Source organism: Thunnus thynnus, chromosome 10 (genome assembly GCF_963924715.1).
Source record: "Thunnus thynnus chromosome 10, fThuThy2.1, whole genome shotgun sequence".
NCBI lineage: Eukaryota > Metazoa > Chordata > Actinopteri > Scombriformes > Scombridae > Thunnus > Thunnus thynnus.
Window position 1 is genome coordinate 9,742,022 of NC_089526.1, and position 21,115 is coordinate 9,763,136.

Here is a 21,115-nt window from a genome sequence, read left to right on the forward strand (position 1 = left end):
ATCATATGCAGACTAAACTATTTTTATACATTGCTGTTACTAAAATAACAAATTTGAAGGATTGTGCGTCCTAGGAAAAGTATCTGTGTGTTCTCTAGATCATAAAAATCGATTGATCAACAGACTAGTAAAATTGAAACCAGTAAGTAGTTAAAACACACGGAGGGCACCTTGGGTGAGAAAGATCAATGGTGGATAAGAAGCGCATCTAAGCCCTCTGTGAGATTGAGTTTGACATCACAGGTCTAAGGCATTTAAGCATGATTATTAAAGAAGGTGCAGGCGTGATTTGGATGATCTTAAACTGCAGAATGGGATGCAGTACACGTCCAAACAGTAAGACTATTTATAACTTAAAGACTCATTATCTATGAGTACTCATTAGACTGACACTGTGTGTTAAATTTGCCTCGGTTTTGTCTCGTGACCTGCTTGTCAGCTGCCATTCTAACACACAGCTAGTCAGGCAGGCGTCTGTGTGTCCCTGTCTTTGTTTGAAGTGGCTGATCTCTGAACCTAAGTTCCTCTCTGATTGGAACAAATGTACTCTCTGTCTGTCTGTCTGCCTCTTTCACCCCGAACCTGTAAAAGCTCTCTGAAGAGAACCATGCAGATTTTAAATGAAGTCACTTTGGAAAGGAAATCTAAACGACATACAGGCATATTCTCCCAGCAAATGTAATATGAAGCATGTATTGGAGAATGCCACTTCACCTCTCAGTGGAGATAATTCACTTACAATTAATTGATGAATTAATTGAAAGAGGAACGTGTCTCCGCTTTGAGCAGTAAATTGTTATTGCTGAAATTATATTTAATGGGTTTGAAACTCTGGTTTATGTCTTGTCAGTACTGGTCTGTTTCCACATTTGCCTGGAGGGGGTGGACAAAGCCACCTGCAGTAAAATCCTTCATGTGAATTGGAAAAGTCCTGTTTTAATTTTTGTGTTTAGGCACGTTCACCAAAGGCAGCACACGGCTGACTGATTTTCATTGAATTCATGCTGGCCAACAAATTCTGCTGGAAAGCCACAGTTTCATGTCCTGCAGGCTTGTCTTACCTTTGTGCTTTCTGAGCTATAGGAGCGCCCTGTCAGGAGCGTATATTGTCCACTGCCTCAGCCTGTTTCGCAGTCCTTCTCTCTCTCAGAGGTTGTTATTTGTTGAGAATGTCTGACAGAAAGATTCTTATTCCATCTGACATACATAATGCTTCTCATACCTGTGCACCACACTGACTCTCATCTTTCCTGGGCCTACATTAATAACTACACAGCACCTGTCTTGGTTATAATAGTAGTATCAGCACAAAGGTATGTATTCTGCTGCTGTCAGGAAAAAGGGGATAGAAATGATCTAAAATGGTCTCTGCAGTATCAGGCACTGATCAGACTGACAGGAAGATCTATTTTGCAAATGCTGAAAGACCTCTTTGACTCAACCTTAAAGCTCTGGGGCTCACAGATTGGATTGCACCTACAAATAAGAAGAAACAGCCAGGAATGTACTGTCTAAAACTAATGTTTAATATAATATTGCATGGGATAAACACTGAAAATGTTTCCGATCATTATTGTGTATTTATTTAAAGGCTTCCTGACAACAAAAAAGGAACGTCAGACAACTCACAGTTCAGAATCAGTTCAGTTATGTTCTCTGAAATGGTTTTTTGTATATAATTTATTCATTTAGCTCATGTAATTCATTCAGTAAAGCCTGGTAGTACACAGAATGCTTTATGCCCTGTACAACTATCAGTTTAACACTGCACCACAGTCAAAAACAGGTTATGACAATATAGCACAATCATTTAACTACCTTTTAAACAGTAAAAGCATCATGCAAAGCATCTAAAATCAAATGGAAAAACATTGATCTAGGAGAGCCTTGGCCTCTGATTCTACAGTATCATAGGCACTGATCAAACTTATCCTCAAGTAAGAATAGTATTGCAGGGGATAAACAATGAAAATGTCCTGTGCCTGATATCACTATTTCCAATCATTGTATGTTTTTCAAGATATTCTGACCACAACAAGGAATGTCAGACATATGACAGTTCAGATTTGGATGCATTTAATTCACTCAATGGGGCTTATTCAGCACATTAAATGGTTGAAACCTTTTACAACAACCAGCTTACAGTAAACAACTGATTTAGCACTTTTTTCAAGCAGCTAAAATCAGATTGTGAAACACTGGACTTGAAGACCATACATTTACATTTATCATAAAAAGACATTTATGTGTGAAGCCTGTCAGCAGATTTAGGCGATTGCAACATTTAGTGCACCACCCTATTACAAAAAAGTTAAGATCTTGTTAATAATTGTATAAAAATCTCTAAGAGGCTTTTTTTCTTCCAATTTTTGTCTTTTTTTTTTTTTTTTTTTCAAAGAAATCCAATTTTTTTGTGGGAAATGTGTCCCATAGTGTTACAGCCAAAAACATTTAAGTTATCTTTCAACTAATATTTTACCTAGTAATAATTTTGTATTGTATTTGTATTTGATTGTCTTGTTTCTGTTTTCTTGCCCGTCTTTATTGTAGAGCACTTTCAGCTACATTCTTCTTATAAAGGGTGCTATATAAATATAATTTAATCTACTTCATATTATTTTAGCCTTATTCTTGCATATAATAAAGGCTGACACTGATCAATTATACTTTGGAAGTTCCACTGACATACTGTAACATGCCTGTCATTCCTCACAAGCTGGGGAATTCCTCTCCTCGGTCACCATTCACAAAGTGCAGCAACCCATTAACCTGAGCTCCACACTGCCCCCTCAGTCTGAAGAGTGACATTGGTTTTGTCAAAAGTTGTCAGGAGCAGCACATGGTCAGAGACCATGACTATGAGACATTCTCATATTTATTTACAGATTGACATGTTCATGAATGTACCAACACTGGTTCTTCTGTAGCCCAGTTTGCAGGACAGATGTAAACACCTCGGGCGACAGTCTGTGTTGCCAGACAAGACTGTAGAAGACAAGCTGACATAGATGTCAAGTTTCATGTGTGTAGTAATGTTTTGCAGCTCCATATAAAGGTTGTAGGGACAGAGAGGAGGAGGGAAAAGGGGGTGAGAAATGGCCAGAGAAGAGGACGATGATGAAACAGTGACAGACAGGGACAATGCCCTTGACCAGGGGAAAAAGGTAGAGTGGCGCCTGCTGAAGTGAGTCTGCCCGCCGTGCTGGTGCCTAGCTTTGTTTGGCCAGAAGATTCCTACTGATAGTCTCGGTGGCTGTTTAGAGACACGTATACTCAGGAAAACACAGACCCAAACACGCATGATTGGAATACCCAGATCTATACGCTTTCTACTTTTTTCTTTTTAACTCTTTTTTTATGTCATCTTCTTTATTTCTTACATTCACACACTCACAGAGATTCTGTATATAGCCTAATATATTTGTCTTTGCAGAGTCAATCAGTGTCATATTCAGATTTCTCATGAGATGAGTCATACTCAGTGAAACATGGCAAACAAAATGACATGTGTTCATCATGAGTGGACATGGCGTGCTGGTTCCAATACTCTTAGTCATACACACAGATAAGCACACACTTAAAAATGCATAAATAAAAGATAACATAACGTTCTTGCTTCGTATTAGAAAAATATGGGTAGATTCCAACAGATGTGGTGCCATTCATGGTTGTATTTATTGACACTGACGTTGTGGTCACCCAAAGCAAGCACATGGGCCAGCAGGGTTATCAGTGAACGAGACAGACTGACGCAGGGGTCCCGCGACATGTTGTTTCACTAATTGAGTCAGCGCAGGCAATTTAGAAAGACGTTGAAGGTGTAATGAGAATTCAAATGGCCTCTGATTTTATCAGAGTGCACAGCCTAGTTTATCAGTTTATACCTTTTGTACTATTTTGCTTTTTTTGTTATTTCATTCCCACCATTGTTGATTTTTGTATTCATTCACAGCCTGATGTTTTAGAGTAGTTTTTTTTTTTAACACAGGTTAATTAAACTTAAAGGTGTCACTCCTTTGGTGATAAGGTGAAAAATAATCCTACATTTTTAGAGTTGTGATTTTTCCAGGCAGTTTTTAAAAATTTGGTTCATTATGATGTCATTGTCATTAAATCCACACTGTTGTCTTTCCACACTGTTGAAAATATTTATGAATCTATCAACGACTAATCTGTGCTTCTTCTTGTCATGGACATTAAGTCATGATATGTTTTGTTGCAGGGTAAAACTCCTGGAGCAATGCAACTCTTTGCCATCCACGCATACAGTAATAAACCTCATCAGATTACATTATATTCATCTATAACTGCTGCTTATTGAGACACCTTGACTCTCAAATAGGGGTTTTTAATCCTGGCTACTCTTCCGCTGCTCAAAAGGATTTAATTTGGTTCAACTGCAGGTTCCTGTGTATTATGCAAAAACTGAATGTGTTGAAAATGAGGGGCTAATTATTCCATTTGAGAGGTTGTAATTACATCCTTTAGACTCAGCAATGGATATTCCAAAGTGGCTCCCTCTCCTTAGTAAAGGATTTCGTGGGTCGAAACAAGTGCAGCTCAGTCAGCCATGCAATAGATTGACCAATGCAGCCTTGGCCTTTGCTGTGGGAATCTCCAAAGCTCTCTCCCATTTTTTCTTCAGGAAAAGTCATATTCTTTTCCACGGATCTCTACGAGTATGAAGGAATACATATTCAGAAAACATATTGCCTTCGTATATTGTAAAACTGATGGTCTCCAGCAGCAGCAGCAGCAGCTTGTTCATGTGTGGAATTATGTGTTCTGTCTGCGGAAAGTAATTTAATTTAAAAGTTTATAGTTGATTTGATATTGCTGAACAGACAGTGGGGGCCACAATCAAAAATAGAACGGAGAATTTCCCTCAGTTTTGCAGAACTATGAAGGGGTAAAAAGAGGAGGTCAAAACTTCCCCAGTGGAGTTAGGTAACTGCTGCCAGGAATGGGCAGGGCTTCCCAGAGTGATGAAGCAACACTCGCCCAAGTGTGTATAAATACCAGCACACTCGGTATGCTCAACCATCAGACAGCGGAAGGACTTGAGAAAGAGCTGACAGGGGTCACTGGAAGATCTGAAGAAATCCACTTTCCCAAACAATCGCCATCCATCACTGGAGCTGAAGAATAAATTGAAGATATTGTGGTTCTCTTCGGTGGCCTGACACCCATGAGAGAGAAGATCTATCAGCTCTAATCTTCAAAGGATTTAATAACTAAACCATTTAACCCCCGCTAAAATGAAGGCATTCAGCATTGCAGTTGCAGTGACACTCGTGCTTGCCTTTATTTGCATTCTGGAGAGCTCTGCACTCCCATTCACTGGGGTAAGAATTTGACTTAAACTCACTTCATTTGCTTATTAACTATAAATGTTTTGTCAGGATGCTAAGACATGGCTCTTAAATGTGCATAATTCATTAACAGGTGCAAGAGCCGGAGGAGGCAGGGAGCAATGACACTCCAGTTGTGGCACATCAAGAGATATCAATGGAATCGTGGATGGTATGTTCAATTGACTGAATGAATTAAGCCAATTACCATGAGCAAATTAAAATGTAAGTGGATGTGTTTTCCCCACGGAGTACCCTGGTGCTCTCTCCACACAAGGAGAGGATGAAATGCTGGTGATGAACACCTTGCTCATGCTTGTTGTCTCTCTCACAGATGCCAAATCACATCAGACAGAAGCGTCAGAGCCACCTCTCCTTGTGCCACTGGTGCTGCAACTGCTGCAAGGGCAACAGGGGCTGCGGTTTCTGCTGCAGGTTCTGAGGATTCGCACAACAACCACTAAATATTAATTTATTGCTTTGCTTTTTGTCTCACACCAAGAATGACCTCTTCTTGACCTCTCTCTCCAATGCATTGCCTGAGCTACATTCTTTAACTTTTTTTTTGTAACATATTTTAAAGGAGGTGTGATTCACTGAGCAGCACTGGAAAATAATGAAAAAATGGCTACTCTTTATTCTTTGTATTTATTATTTTTCATACTTTCACCCTGTAAGTCTTTTTGTAAGCTCAATGAATGTAAATTTGTTTCTAGAAATAATTCAGACATGATGGTTTTCTTCATCTAAATTAAGTCTATGGAATTAATATTTGTTCTAGAATAAATAATGAACATTTAAAGCAAATGCAAAAATGTTTTGTGTTCTTTACTAAAGGAAATATTGAACAGCAATGAGTCTTAAATTATCCCTATTTGGATATAGATGTAGGTTTACGGCAAATAACACAAGTGTCTTGATCATTATGGAATAAGGTAAATATTGTACCTTTGCAATATGTGTCACATAAATTATAGTAAGATATCAAGCAATAAAAGGCAATTTATGGCACTTTGAATTGTAAATATTCTTTCACAATTCTGAAAATATTGTTGGATTTGGTCTCAGTCGGTGATGCAACTGCACTGTTTTTTTAGACCCTACATTTTATTATCACATTAAAATTTATTGGCACTTAAAATTGTTAACACAATGCATAACACAAAATGAATACCAGTATGAATAACTTTTATAAGATCTGTTTTGTTTCCTGTTCTCTGTCACTGACAAACTTAAACAGATATTCATCTCCCGAAATATTAAAATGTCATTCCCAGTTATATGAAGTCGCTATTTATCCTTTTCTTCCTTTTTCCATATTTAAAGTTTTTAGCCTTTTTTTTTTTAATTTTTCATTTTTAAATCACAGCATTGTGTAATGAGTATGATGATCTTCACAAGGTCAATGAGAGTTCTGTCTGGAGCCCAGGAAATTATTAATTTCATGTTTTGGAGTAGTCAGCAGAAGCAATTTTACAGGATGGGCGGGGCAAATTCTGAGCTGATCAACTTGATTATTATTTTCAATAGTATTTGGTAGTAAAATAATTAAAAATAGAAATAAAAAGTCTGGCTACATTGGTGTGTGTACCTCCTGTCTGTATTTGTATTTGTATTTGTGTGAAACATGTTATTGGAAAATTCAAGAAAGCACTGGCATGTTCAGATTACCAATATGCCCTTGTGCTTGCTTAGCCCGTTATTGCAGCTACCACTGGTGAGAAAAAATAAAATCAGTTTACTCAAAGATGTAGCCTTCTCTACTCCACCTCAGTAAGCGTGGTATCTTCCATCAAACCCTGGCGAATCAGGTTAAAAGCCAGAGAAAAAGAAATCATACTGTGTTTTAGATTTCCTGTGGTGTTTTCACCGAAAAAAAAAAAAAAAAAAGGGCAGCAGACACTGAATTCCCTCTCTGTATTATCAACTGAAAATTATTTCATTCAAGGACTGTCAGGTTTAACAGCAAGGTTATACTGAAGGTTGCCCTCATGAATAACTGACACGCAACCTCCTTTTCAATATGTCATCAGTGAATAAATATTTTTTTCCTTGCAGAACATTACAGACTATATTTACTGTGGAAAAAAATTACACCTGTTTTCAACTTTCTTCTTTTAGACTAATACCAATTCCTCACAAGGAGTGCACAACATTTTGCAAAAGACAATAAGTGAAAACGAAATAGAGAAGTCACATAATCACCACAGTGCTCCGAAAAGCCCACGACACTCAAATGTACTGTATGTCTTTGCAGAATCACATTCCATAATGTTTTTAATCTATTTCTATATATAAAAATGGGTGACTGTTATGACCCGTCTCTTTAGCTTTAACAAAATAGGAGACTCACCATGATACAGGAGTAACAAGAGATAGATCCACAAATAATTAAATATTTAAAATATGGGGTGTGGATGTCAGTATAATCAATAGTGTAATGTGCGTGAGTGGAAGATGTGTGTGTGGGGTTGTTGTATGGTGCATAAAAGCCTAGATGAAGAACTAAAGCAACATAACCAAATCAAAAAGGCGTCTGTGGGGAAGAGGGGAAGAACTAGAGCAGCAGCGGCTGAGTGCCAGAGAGTCAGCCAGAGAATGAGCTGTGCTGCAGCCCAGACTTAAATAACCTGGGAACACCTGGGGGGTGTTCCCAGTTGCGCTAATGATCACCTGCAAGAGAAGAGCAAACAGGCAGGTGAATCACACAGCAAAACAAAGATAACACCAGGGGTCATCACAGTGACAAATTAGAGGAAAAGGTAACTTTAAGTGTCTTTGTTAGGTGTTTTGCACTCACAAGCCCTCTTATCACAGATTCTCAAAGTCTGTGGAACTCGTACAGGAGGGATGAACACCGTTCTTCCAAAAGATATTCCCTCATTTGGTGCTTGTTTTGATGATGATGTTTAACACATCGGTCCAAAATCTCTCTGTCTCTCTTGGGGGGTGGGGATCTGGTGTCTGCAAAATGATGAATCACGTCATTTGCATACTCAAACCATTCAGTTTCTACACTCCTTATTTCAAGTTTCTCTTTCAATTTGATATCTGTATAAAGTATATAAAGCAATATGATTTCCTGCAACTCACCTCCTTTAACATTTACTGAAAACCAAATGCCACTAAAGCTTACTAACAGATAAATGCCATTGACCACCATACATTTATTAAATTAAGTTTAGTTCTGTCATACTTAAATGATAAATTATAAACATCATCCATTGTATAGTGCAGGTTTTAAATGGACATACCTGAATTTATACATTAAATGGCATAAAAACAGGCATGCTGACAAACATACTTTAAAGAAAATGTACATATTTTCTGGGTATAAATGAGTCTTGTTACCAGACCTTTAAACAGAATCAAATTTTTAGAACCATCTTTGGGGAGCACTGTGCAACACTGCAGTGATGGGCTCACAGCAACACCATCAAAGACATCGCCAGAATAAACAAGCTCATAATTTGTGATAAGCTGTGACCAGTGTGGGCAGCAAGCTTTCATTCACACACACACAAACACACACACACACACGTGCCTGATACATAAATGCATACAGAGAGAATTCAGTGCAATCAGTCAGTTTTGACAATCATTTTCATGATAATCAATGTCTAATGATGGATGCTCATTTTATAAATTGCCATGTCGTCCGTGTTTTGTCATCACCACCGTCACACACATTCAAGAGTAAGATTGCAGCTGACATCCTTCAACATTTATTATAATCCAACAGCAGACATTGCTTATGCATTTTCTATGCAGCTGTCACTCTTTTCAATATGGTGGACGCATGGGAATATTAAATATTTTCTTTACATTTTTTGGCCTTACTATTTATTTTTCGGTCTGTCTGTGAGCATATGTATAAATAGGAACAGTTAAATATTCTGATGTGTAAGATCCTTTTGAAAATGTAGGTGATAAATGGTCATCACTGTGATATAAATGTGAAATACATCATTTCCTGAAGCCAGAGCATTTTTTCCGCAGAAAAGCTCTTTCTACCAAGAAATGTTTAAAAGCTTCCATGAATTGATATTACATTTTTTCCAAAAATATATTGTTCTCATTAAAATATTGCCTACTATTACATCAAATAAGGAACCCTATTATATGGCCAGACAAATTTCAATTTCCATTGGAAATAAACAACTTACTTTTAAAATGCCAATTCATTTAAGTGCCTATGGTGAAATGATAATACTAAATATAGCTGCAAGTGCCAATGATCAGGGTCCAAGCAAACTGACAAGAAGCAAAACTCTTCATCTTTAAAGTAATTCATTGTGGTCCATACTATATGCTGATGCTCGGTTCAGAGCATATATAACTCTACTTTCAGAAATATTTGATGTAGCTTATGACCTTCAGTGAAGACGTGTGTCACACAACTACATTTGTTGCTATTTTGATAAAAATGGATTGGCTTGTATAACTGAAATGGATTGATATATCAAAATTTCTTTAACAACTGAAGTCTGTAGATGATCCTGACTATGTTGGATGATTGGACCAGCAGTTTCTGACGAGTTGCCAAAAATAGGATTTTGAGAAAATTGAGAAAGTCACATAATTTGACATTTTTAGAGCACTTGAGAGACTTGAAAGATTAAAATGATGAAAGTCGTTTTCAAGATAATTGTGAAAACGTAGACTTTGTTACAGCATCACCTTGAGGTCAATGAGTGTCATTATATGTGCATGAGTAGTGGGTAATATTTGCAACCTAGCTGCCAATTTTGGTCTTTCTAGGTCTCACGGTTTTTGCTGCACAAACACTTTTAGCAGAGAAAAATAATAAAAAGAAATTTTCACAGGGTCACAATAGGTAACCTTCAATTTAATATGACCTCAATAAGCACTTGAAAACATACTGCATGCATGAATTGCTACATTGTTGGCAAGTGGGACTTGGCCACCTGGGTATTTGAACCCTGGACCTTTGAATTCCCAGGTGACTTACTGACTGCACCACTGGAGAGACATGGTTTCCACACACCTTCTCACTATTTTAGGCAACAACATCACACGTGCAAAACTGGGGTATTTTTGTCTGTTTAAACTTTAAATGCTTACAACTGTCAAAATGTTGGTGGACAAATTCTGACAGAAAAAAAAAAATCACACACCATTCTGCTGGTTTTGGGTGTATTGTCAAATATTTTGATGGTTTTGAATTCGACACTGAGCAAAAAAGAAAATGTTGTGCATACACTAAATTACAGCAACATAGTGAATACAGCTGCAGACTCATAATTTGATCTTTGGATATCTAGTATCCAGAGAATGTCTGAATTTTTGTAGAATTTGTATGAAGACTTGTGGAGACATAGATATATTAAGTGGATGTGCTGAACACAATTTCAGCTCTGTAGGACATACAGGTGACTTATTTTAATTTTTTAAAGTTTGGAATATGAAATGTTTAGAAATTTAAGCAATCGTTACCAAATTTTATGCATTGACTGAGTCATGAGCCCAGATCATGCAAACTGAATTTCGTGCAAATCCGTGCAGCCGATTACGAGATATAAACTTTTCGTATCTGTGGCGCCCCATAGTGGCAGAATATCCCAGGACTGTGAATTGAAGCCTGGACCTTGCATCTGAACACATGCACTAAGTTTGGTTACAATAGCTTAAGTCCATTTTGATTTATGAGCATTAAAGCCAGGACCTCAGCCTTTAATATGCCAAAGGCCATCTAATGCTAGGTAGGACAAAAAAAGTCATCAAAAGAAAATCAACACTTTTGAGGGCAGATACAACTTCAATAAGAATTTTCAATGACACAACCAGAATGAATGCTATAGGCATAACAAGCGCAATGATCCCTGTGTTGTCTCATCCTTGATAGCTTAGTGATTCCACTTCAGGCAAGTTTGTTTATTGGATTGCATTCAAATTAAAGTTACCTCATTGAGTGTTCGAGGCATTTTATGTGCAGGAGGAAGACATGGTGAATGGTCCAGTCAGGGTACAGACAACGGTCAAAGAGTTCAGAGACAGTTGACTTTGTTAAACATCGGGCAACAAGGAGCCAGGTAGAATCAAACAAACACACATACACATTTGAAAAATCAACAGGCAGACATGAATGGCTCAGAGAACACATACGACAACTACATAAAATGACCTGACAAAAGCGCAGGGGAAAACAATTCCTCACTATATACTGGGGAGTTAATGAGCAAATGAGAAGCAGCTGTGCAGGCAGGTGGTTGATCACAAAGGCAGCCAGGTGACCTACAGAGGAGGGAAACTAACTGAAGGCTTCAATTGAACAGGTATGACATGACAGGAGGATACACACAAGCTGTGTCTCAAATCCATACTACATACTAATACTATGCAGTATATACTTATTGTCATAGTATACTGCACAGTACAGCAACAGTATAGACACTGTCTTGTCACTGACAATTAAACTTCACAAAAAGACATCAAAATGTTTTCCTGAGATCTGATACAGTACTTACTTTTTGTTTTCTGAGATCTCTCTGGCACTGTTTCACCACAACCACCCACAATTAAGAAAACATTTTTCAGCCTTGAGCAGTGAGTACAGTCATACTGTGGAAAGCTGTGTGAAAAAATGAAGAAATGGGGAATCCTTTACAAAGAGCACATTGGAATCATGTCTCCCCCTTAATGCTGCAGTCAGACCAGATTTTACGTCCAATTCATGTCCATGTGGAAGAGGCAATGCACTTCCTGTTGCGAACAGACCTGCCTGTTTAGCTTCACATAGTTCAATCTGATTGACACACAAAATCACCAGGCTCTCCGAGGTTCAGCCAGTTTGAGAGAGGAGGTGGGATTGACCTCCCAATCAGGGAATATTATGTGTTTTTATCCTTGTTTTATAACACAACAGCGAAATAATAAAAGAAGAAGAGAAGGAAAGTTGACTGCCGTGATTGGCTTGTGGACTGTTGTTGTTCGCCCACTAGATGTGCAAGCTTCTGCAGGTTTTATTTATTTATTTATAAACAACATTACCCATGCTATTTCCTGTCCTACCTGCTCCCACCACACAAATAGATTTCACCGGGTGGATTTTGGTCTGATTGCAGTTTAAAAAGAGGACAATGCTGCATTTTTAACAGGGGGGGTCTAGGGGTCACTTTTTTTATCATAGCCTCTTTATAAAGGTAAATTTTTTCCCCTCAAGGAATTTATTACAATGTGTTGTCTAGCACCGCTCATCATAACTGGTTAAGTCTGGAAACAGATTAATTATTATAATTATGCAGATTGCAACCACGTAAGTAATGCTCTGCCCTGTGATGTGTACTGGACAAACCTTAACCTGATAATTTTATTGGGAGCTAGTAATACAATGTGCAGATCTTTTGTCTAGTGAGTCTGAGTTTTTGATTTACTACCATCTGTAAAATTTTTTGGACTGTGTATGCCTTCCACTTTGGTTCTCAACAATTTTATCCCATTCTAAAGGATAGGGTGCAAAAAATGTGTCCAAGAAATGCAGCTTTGTTTTACTGAATTTAGAGTACAAAACCAATGTATCCTTCACAATATCCCATAATCCATTGTGTACCACTCAGTTGTTTCAAGGCACACTCAGGCAGCCCTCACCAACTTGTAAAGCTGAGAAATATTATGTGATTACTTTTAGGGAAATAAAAGTGGAAAGAGGCTTAAAAATCCTGTTTTTGTTTTTATTACACTTTTAATTTTTGAAAATTAAAGTGTTACAATAAGTGTTCATGAATAAACTACCTTACGGAGGAAGTCCACACACCAGGTCTCGAACTGGAGTCTCCCAGATCATAGATGACTGAGCTGATTACTGAGCTAAAACATTTCTCTTCGCCTCATTGCAGACAGACCTCTACCTATTTATACACCCATAACACAGAGACAGCACACTGTGTAACGTATAAGGAAGAACTTCAAAGGTGATTCTGGCTTTGCACTTAGCATATATTGCCTATTTTTTACAACCTAACTTTGTGGAAAGGAGAAGGGGAACAACAGGTTATGGAGAGTCACTCGGGAGCACTTTGTGTGTGTCAGTAGCTCAGCTTTATCTCTGGGGAACATCCCCAACTCTGGGAGTGATGTCCAAATTAGGAAATGTGCGTCATGTAGCAGGTGGATGTGATTCCCCTCGTTGAGACCTGCTGATAGACGTAAGAGCGGAGCAGAGGAGAGAGACTGAGATAGCGATGTTACTGACCTGCATGTATTTGACGTTTTTTTTACTTCTCAAAAACAAATAATGTTTACACATATAATGACATGGACCAATGAAAAAGCCACTGACTGCAGTCATGGAAACCAGCTACTAACTCCAGTGTTTTGTCTTCTGAGCAGACTGGATATGTTGTTGCATTACAGATGTAATTAAGTTATATCAGTGTATCATTTAATTATCTGGTACACTGCGTTGCCAATTATCCATCATGTATTGATCTTAGAGATCACAACTCATTCTGCAAACTCAGGGATGATTTTAGGGCAGCATTTTGGTAAAAGTTAGACATATGTGACCTTACAAATTCACTTGGATATGCCATTAGTTTTATGAAATGAAAAAGTTTGTATGTGTTCTTTAAAAAGGGATAATCATTCTCAAGAAAGCTGTTTGTTTACACTAATCACTGGCCAGTAGCCACTGTGTCTACAGTATCTTTGACACAGGGGAAACGCTTTGATGTTGCAAAAAGCTCAATACTTTGATAGCAGGAAACACACACAGCCTCTCTTTTTCTATGTCACACAGACAGTGATACAATTTCAATAAGATCATGGTACAGTGAGTGTGCACAAAAATCATATTTTAAATCTTTTAATCTAATCTCGTTTTTTTATATTTCAGCTGAATGTGCCCATCAGAAAAACCATCATCTGCTTCAAACTACCTTTTACTCAGATCCATTTTCCAGAATTAAATTTAGCCATATTTTACACTTGTGATATTGCCGGCAGTATCAAGAAGGTAACTATTTGTCATAATTATGGATCTGTGCAGTGCAGCCTTCGGGTAGAGCCACACTTCACAGTGTGTGTGTGTGTATGTGTGTGTGTGTGTGTGTGTGTGTGTGTGTGTATGTGTGTGTGTGAGAGGAATGCCGGGATGACCCAAGGGCTATTGAGACCTGGTGTGATTTAAAAAGACAGGGATGGGAACAGACATAGTTGCTCTCTCACTCTCTTCCCGTCTTCCATTGATCACCGGCTTCCTCAAAGGCCGAGGAAAGAACATGTTAATCGACTCCTTAGCTGCTGAGAAACAACCTCCCCTATTCCCAAGCTTTTGGAGAACATTAGAAGGCTGATACCACTATTGACCAGCGGCCATCATTGAGATTCCACCACCTTTACTAAAAGAAAGGATCTTCTTCCTACTGCCCATATCACTTCTCCTCACACCTCGCATAATGCATCACACCATAGCATTTGCATTTAGATCACCCCTTTTTTCTTGCATTGCACATTGTGTGTCGGGATCTGAGTCGATACTGCGGTGGGCTCCTAAGGAGAATGGATGGAGGTGGTAATGAAGGCGAACCACCAACACAAACACGCCGCCCGGCCGTTCCTCTGCCCGGCGCTGTGCAGCACCTGGAGTCGTTAGTTTTAATTAGCGGAGGGGAGTGATAGGAGCTCCTCTCCTCTCCCACCCACCCATCCCCTCTGGTTGGAGAGCAGCAGAATACTGATGCTCCCTCATAGTGCTGCGTATTTGTTCTTTTCTTTTATTATTAGTGTTTAATTTAGAAAAACAGCTCCAAAATGACTCATTCTACCACAACAATTACGTGACCTTATATTAAATTCAAAATGGATTGTTTGTTTGGATGAACACATGAATGATCAGGTCAACAGTTGGATTGGTTAATTAAAACAGGCATAGTTGTTTCTCCCTATTTGGTTGTCAATTCTCCTAATATTCTCCTAATATACAGCAGCACTATGTAGTGTGAGAGACTTTGTGGAAATCTGTGTTGGCTGTTTCAAGAGGGAAAAAAAATCAGTTGAAAGAGATTGACATATGGTTTATCAAGTGCTCTCTTCATGGAATTAACCTCCTGACAGTTGCAGAAAGTTGAGCAGTAGATTCCAGCACCCTTAGACATCGCCTCCCCTCTCTAACCCTGCTCTCAACACTGATAAGACCTACAGTCACCTACACTGCCCTGATACTCCACCCACACACTGCTACAGACACCTTGTTAGCTTTAGTAGATGGAAAAGCAAGTGCACCATCCTCTAAATTCAGGCAAAAGCTATACATTAGCCAGTGGGCACTGATAATGTCTTGTGATATTTCAGAAAACAGTATTGCAAATCTCCTGTTTGTCTAATATTACAGTTCCTATGATGGCTCCTCCAAGCTTTATCTGTTTCATTCTTATTCAAAGCTGCATTTGGAGGATTTGGTTCCTGATAGAATCACTCCGCTCTAACCCCCTCCCTCCTCTCCACTGAGGCATATTCCATGATTTACATTACCTATCAAATCTTCCAGTCCCTCGCTGTCAAATACTCAACACAGCCTTCCAGCCTACTGCAATGGCTTAGGCTCTACCTCATCCTCATAATACATGTATGCCAAATTGTGGGGGTTGGGGGGTGTCTGCGGAGGTTTTGAAAGTAAGTCCAGTGTTTTGGAAAACTGAAACACTCTGGCAGTCCCATTGGTATGTTAAGTCCTATCTTGGTTCAGACACATGGAACTTTTTTTTTTTTTTTTTTTTTAAATATATCAAGGATTTTTGAGTCCCAGCCAAACTGTGGAAATGTATACAGTGCATTGCATAACTATTGTGTGCTCTCACTTCAGCCTGCATTGGGAAATGAAGTAATTCGTGTGGGTAAAGTAATGCATCTGAGGTGAAGCATGGCCATTGGGCCAAAGTGGTCCAATGGCCATGCTTGGGCTGACGCAGTTTGTCTTGGCAAAGCCGAATATACCCCCAAGCAATATCCTCTCTCGGATCGTGAGCATATACACACTGTATACACACACAAGTATGTGCATACTATACATGCACACATCACACAACTGCCTTTAAATATCTCAGTGCCTCCCAAAACATGTAAAAACTGTGTGCCTTCACATGCAATATTGCACATAGCCATGTGTTGAAATCTGCATAAATCATGTCAGTATTACTCAGGCTTATATTACCCTTGGGAGGGCTATGTGTTTGAGTGCTGCGCAGTACCCCCTGGTCCACGCTGATTATATCAAACAATATGGAACACGACTGGAATGCATAAGGAGAGTGGGCGCATCTCCCCCCATGGCTGAACTGTGCAAGAATCTGCTTTATCTCAGGGCTCAGTTTAATACGCCAGACTTCGGAGGAGCCACCCTGGGGTGGATAGATAGGGCTTGTCATTGTTTTACTGGCTCACACTCCACTATGGAGCTGTATAGGCTCCCCTGTGTGCCTCTAGTCAATGTAACAGTGCTACAAAATCATACAGCATAGATTTGTCATTCCAGCTTTCACACATATTCCATTGCTTACCAGCCGATGTGCACTGAGACACTTAAGTGGATGACGTTTCTTGTCACTACATAAATGTAACCAATTCAGATCACTGTGAAAGATTAAAAAAAAAAGATAATGAGGTTCTTTTTCTGCCCCACCCCAAAGAGAAGCATTGTCAATTGGTGTATGTTAATACTCTATTGTGAAGACTTGTATGGAATCACACCTGTAGCAAAGAATCATATTCCTAAACTGTGAGGGCATGGCCAGAATTGAGTAGTCAAATTAGCCCAGGATTTATATAACAAACTAATACATGGAATATACATTGCTATGGGATCATGCTCCAGTGCGTTTTCATGTAATACTTTAATGCCGTAGATGACTTACTTAATCTGCTCTCCCACTGTACAGGTCTCTCTCTTTCTCTGTCTCTCCCTCAGCTTTCATTCACATCCATCACCATGAATGACCGGTGGCCTGAAACAAGCCTGCCCTCATATAATGGATGGGTCCGATTAGCAGCCTCTGTGTATATGCTCGACAGAGGCATGGCGAGTTGAGCGCTGTGAGGTTGGTGATTTGTAAGATCACGTGTGGTGGTACAGTGGGGACGGATATTAACAGGCCATTTGGAGTCCCCGGAGAGCTATGTTTCCTGCTGACACCATCACATCTGTAGGCAAATGTGTGTGTGTGTCTACTGCTCCCCCATCTCCAATGCCACAGCTCTTGCACAAATAACTTCCTCCTGGACTTAAAAATGAGCTGTGGGTTGCCATCGATCCAGTGTTCCGCCTCCCTCTCCCCTCCCCACTGTTGGCAAGGTCCTCTCTCAAGGCACCCCACTCCTTATTCCTCGGCTTGCTTACCTGTTACATAAACTGCCCTATGTTATTTTCTTCTGGCGAAAATGCAATTTCATTTCAGTTCAGTTCAGATAGCGCCAAAAAAGTCTGGATGAGTATGAAAGAAAGAAAAACAAAACATGATGGGGAGTTTCTCTCAAAAGAAGCTGAAGCTGGGAAAAAAAGGAAATTCTTTTATCTGAAAATAGGTCAGTAAACAACATGAAGACGCATGAATATATTTTGGTAAATAGTACATGTGTTGACTTGTGGCCAGCTGAATATCTGCGTAACTCATCTCTTGTGATGCAGGCTCTCCAAGGATGCTCCAGACCGAAGCATTATGGGGAGAGGAGAGGAGGAAAGTGCATTTGAAGTTACTGCTGGAGGAAAATCATCCCTAATTAAGAAAACCCTTGTCTGGTTTCTTTGCTCCGCTGTGCTCTCATATGCATACACCTCCCAAATTCCTTACATCCTCTTATGTAATTCAGAACTGATTCCCTAAGAGAAGGCCTTAGAGGGATTTTCTAAGCACCTCTTGAAAGCAACACGTTAATGATAACAACACAGCATTATTTGTTTTTTCATGTCACCTCGGAGGGATTTCAAGGAGGGTGTTTCTGTTTGTTCCCTGAGCAGCTACTGTGACTTAATCCAAGCTTTGTTCTATGCATATGTGTGTGTGTGTGTGTGTGTATGTGATGATTCAGCACTTTCATGACAATTTAAAGGATCAATAAACTTGTTACAACAGCTACCTTGACATTCTCAGTCCTAAGGGGAACGTTCTCATCAAAAAATGATCACACAAGATCCAGACATGGGGCAGAGGCCTCCAAAAGGTTCCTCTTCTCTCCTCTGGGAAGACATTGGGCGAAAACACCGACTTGAAGAGGAGTTATTTATTAGACACACACGCATCTCCCTATCCTGCTGATTCAGCTCTCTAGTGGCAGAGCATAAATCAGCAAACCTAGACCTCATTCCCCAAACATCCATCCATCCATCCCTGCTCCTGGCCCTGCAAGGTGGTGCAGTATGTGCCTGTCATCTGTTGCAACCAAATGCCCCACCCACACCCAGGCTTTTCCAAGCCTGGGAAAAGATGATTGCACTTCATGAGCCAAGCGGCCACCGTACAGCACAGCTGGGGGGGTCCCTTTGGTCCTTGAATGTGACTTCCCCTCGAAAAACATTCTGTCTGTGTTTGCCACAGCATGACGAGCTAAATGGAGAGGAACAGAGTTTTAGGAAAGGGAGCAGAGATACACCCAGCTGTTCCCCCAGTCTGAGGAATTGTGCCAATCCTGGCTCTGGTTAGTGTACCTTGTTAATCCACTGCCATCACACCTATCCTCCGTGTGCCCATGCACCGCAGCTCACGTCACATCCTGAACAACCACTCTTCCAGTCAATGATAAGCATTACTGAAGCTGTCAAGGCCAAAACTGGAACACTGACCAAACTCAATGAGGAAAAGCCACCACACTCACAGAGCCTTTTTCATTTTTTCATCTCCTCTTGAAACAGTTTGTGGTAAGATAGGTCCCTGGGGGGAGCTTGTATAAAACCCACTTCCTCTATTCTACCGGAGCTGAAAAACTGAGTTTCAGTGAAGCATTATGACCTTTAGCTGTTTATCACAGCAGAACAAAACAAAGCTACTGACAATTTACCAGTGACTATTTGTTACTATATGTTTTCATACATTATTATTTTTACTTAGAATTCTGAGAATACCACCAGTCACTGATCAAACTTTAATTTCAGCCTTTCTTTTAAATTTATAAAGTTTTGCTATTTTTAAATATTGAGAATCATCAGCCAGCATGGGACAGCAGCAAATGGATTCCTAACCATCCAACTAGTTCTTTGTGAAATATAATTCATCAATGAATCATAAAGAACAGCATTATGACTGAGCCTCTTTATTCTGTCGCATCCTGGGTGCTTGGGGTATTTTTATAGAGCACTTCATTTCTCAAATGTAATATCTCTTTCTTCTCCGCCTTCTGAGCCTCCCTTAAAACATAAATCCACTCTAGACTAGCGTGCTCCGCAGTCCGCAACGATTCCGCCGTCTCGCAGATTAAGGCGGAGTGATCCAAACAACTTGGCAACACTCTCCCTGACACTGCACTGATTTGCAAACTGATTACCATGTAAGAAGAAAAAAAACACAGCAGTGGATCTGAAGAGGTGTCAGGGTTCTTCTTTCTAAAAAAAGAACCAAATAACACAGAAAGAGGCAGAAGTCGGCAGAGGAGAAAAGAACAAAACGAAAGGGAAGAGGAGGGTGAGGAAGCAAAGGAAAGGGGAAAAAAAGGACGCTACAATGGTACTGATTGGGATGGTACATGCCACAAGATGGGGAGAAAATGGGCAGAGACAGAAGATGGGGTTAGCTGCTTTTAGCTAAAAAAGGGTGTGTGTGTGTGTGTGTGTATGTGTGGAGGAGGGTGTGGGGGGCAGGAGGATGGGGTAGAGCTATAACCCTGCACCTTTCCAAAAAAGAATACAGCTGAGATTTTTGTATGAGTAGCATAAACAAGAAGCATAGGTACATTAGGTGAGACAAGGTCAAAGGAATAAAGGTATAAACAACAGAGGAGACCAGAAATTTACCAAAAATAAATGTCATGGAAAATACTGTGATCCCATGTTGCTGTGGGGGAGTCTGTGTGTGTGTGTGTGTGTATGTTTGTGTGCTCAGCCATAAGCCTGCAGCCGGCCTCTCGATATGGGGCTGGGCCACAGTCCAGAAAGCTCAGGTAATTTGACGGATCGTGCCACTCAGGCCCGTGATGCTTGCAGCTCTCCCTTGCTAGGGATTGTTTCCCCAAGCTTGTTTGGCCAGGCTGCCATGCCGACATAAGATGAATAGTGGCCCCTTCTCTCGGCCTGTCTGTCTGTGATCCGTCCTCACTGCTCCAAGGTCAGCCAGCCACAGAGTTGTGGAGAATGGGAATGTAGGTTTGGGAGGGCTGCTTGGCTGGCTGGCCGGAGGAGAGGGGAGAAAGAGGTGGATGAGGGCAGAGGCAGAGGTGGGAGGAAAGTATGTATGTGTGTGTGTGTGGGTGAGAGAAGACAGATGTCAGGGAGTCTAGGAGCAAGGTACATGACTTAGGTCTGAGCAGGTCTGCCTGTGCCCTCTGTGTGTCCTATGTGTTTTCTCTGTGTGTGTGTGTGTGTGTTTTTGTGCATGCCAAACAATAAAAGATGTGAGAAATACATCAACGCCATCAGCATACTGCTGAGACAGAGCCTGCCAACATGCAGTTTGCTTGGCCCACCTACAGTTAAGTGCATTGGTCTCACTTTGGTTTCCACAGACAGAGCCAGGACCAACCTCCTGTGTTTATAAGAGAAATCCTTACCAACCTTGTTGAATAACAGGGTTCATAATGATTGTGTGTGCATCTGTGAATACATA

At 40.0% G+C, this 21,115-nt stretch overlaps 1 protein-coding gene and 1 long non-coding RNA gene across 2 annotated transcripts; both read left to right on the forward strand.

Annotated features, from left to right (window-relative positions):
* The first annotated feature begins 5,029 nt into the window (after positions 1-5,029).
* hamp (hepcidin antimicrobial peptide) lies at positions 5,030-6,518 on the forward strand. The gene is made up of 3 exons (XM_067600864.1): positions 5,030-5,345; positions 5,446-5,523; positions 5,686-6,518. Exons 1-3 carry the CDS (start codon positions 5,259-5,261, stop codon positions 5,791-5,793), a joined length of 273 nt encoding a protein of 90 aa, XP_067456965.1. The 5' UTR covers positions 5,030-5,258; the 3' UTR covers positions 5,794-6,518.
* Positions 6,519-11,582: 5,064 nt separating this feature from the next.
* On the forward strand, positions 11,583-18,440 carry LOC137190573 (uncharacterized). The gene is made up of 3 exons (XR_010930238.1): positions 11,583-11,647; positions 17,275-17,888; positions 17,992-18,440. It is a non-coding gene; the product is annotated as an uncharacterized lncRNA (long non-coding RNA).
* The last annotated feature ends 2,675 nt before the right edge of the window (positions 18,441-21,115 follow it).

Bases quoted from the DNA above. Each gene is read 5' to 3' on its own strand.
- hamp (XM_067600864.1), top strand. From the start codon at position 5,259: ATGAAGGCATTCAGCATTGCAGTTGCAGTGACACTCGTGCTTGCCTTT. The intron at 5,346-5,445 runs GTAAGAATTTGA...ATTCATTAACAG, and splicing joins CTGCACTCCCATTCACTGGG to GTGCAAGAGCCGGAGGAGGC. The intron at 5,524-5,685 runs GTATGTTCAATT...TCTCTCTCACAG, and splicing joins TATCAATGGAATCGTGGATG to ATGCCAAATCACATCAGACA.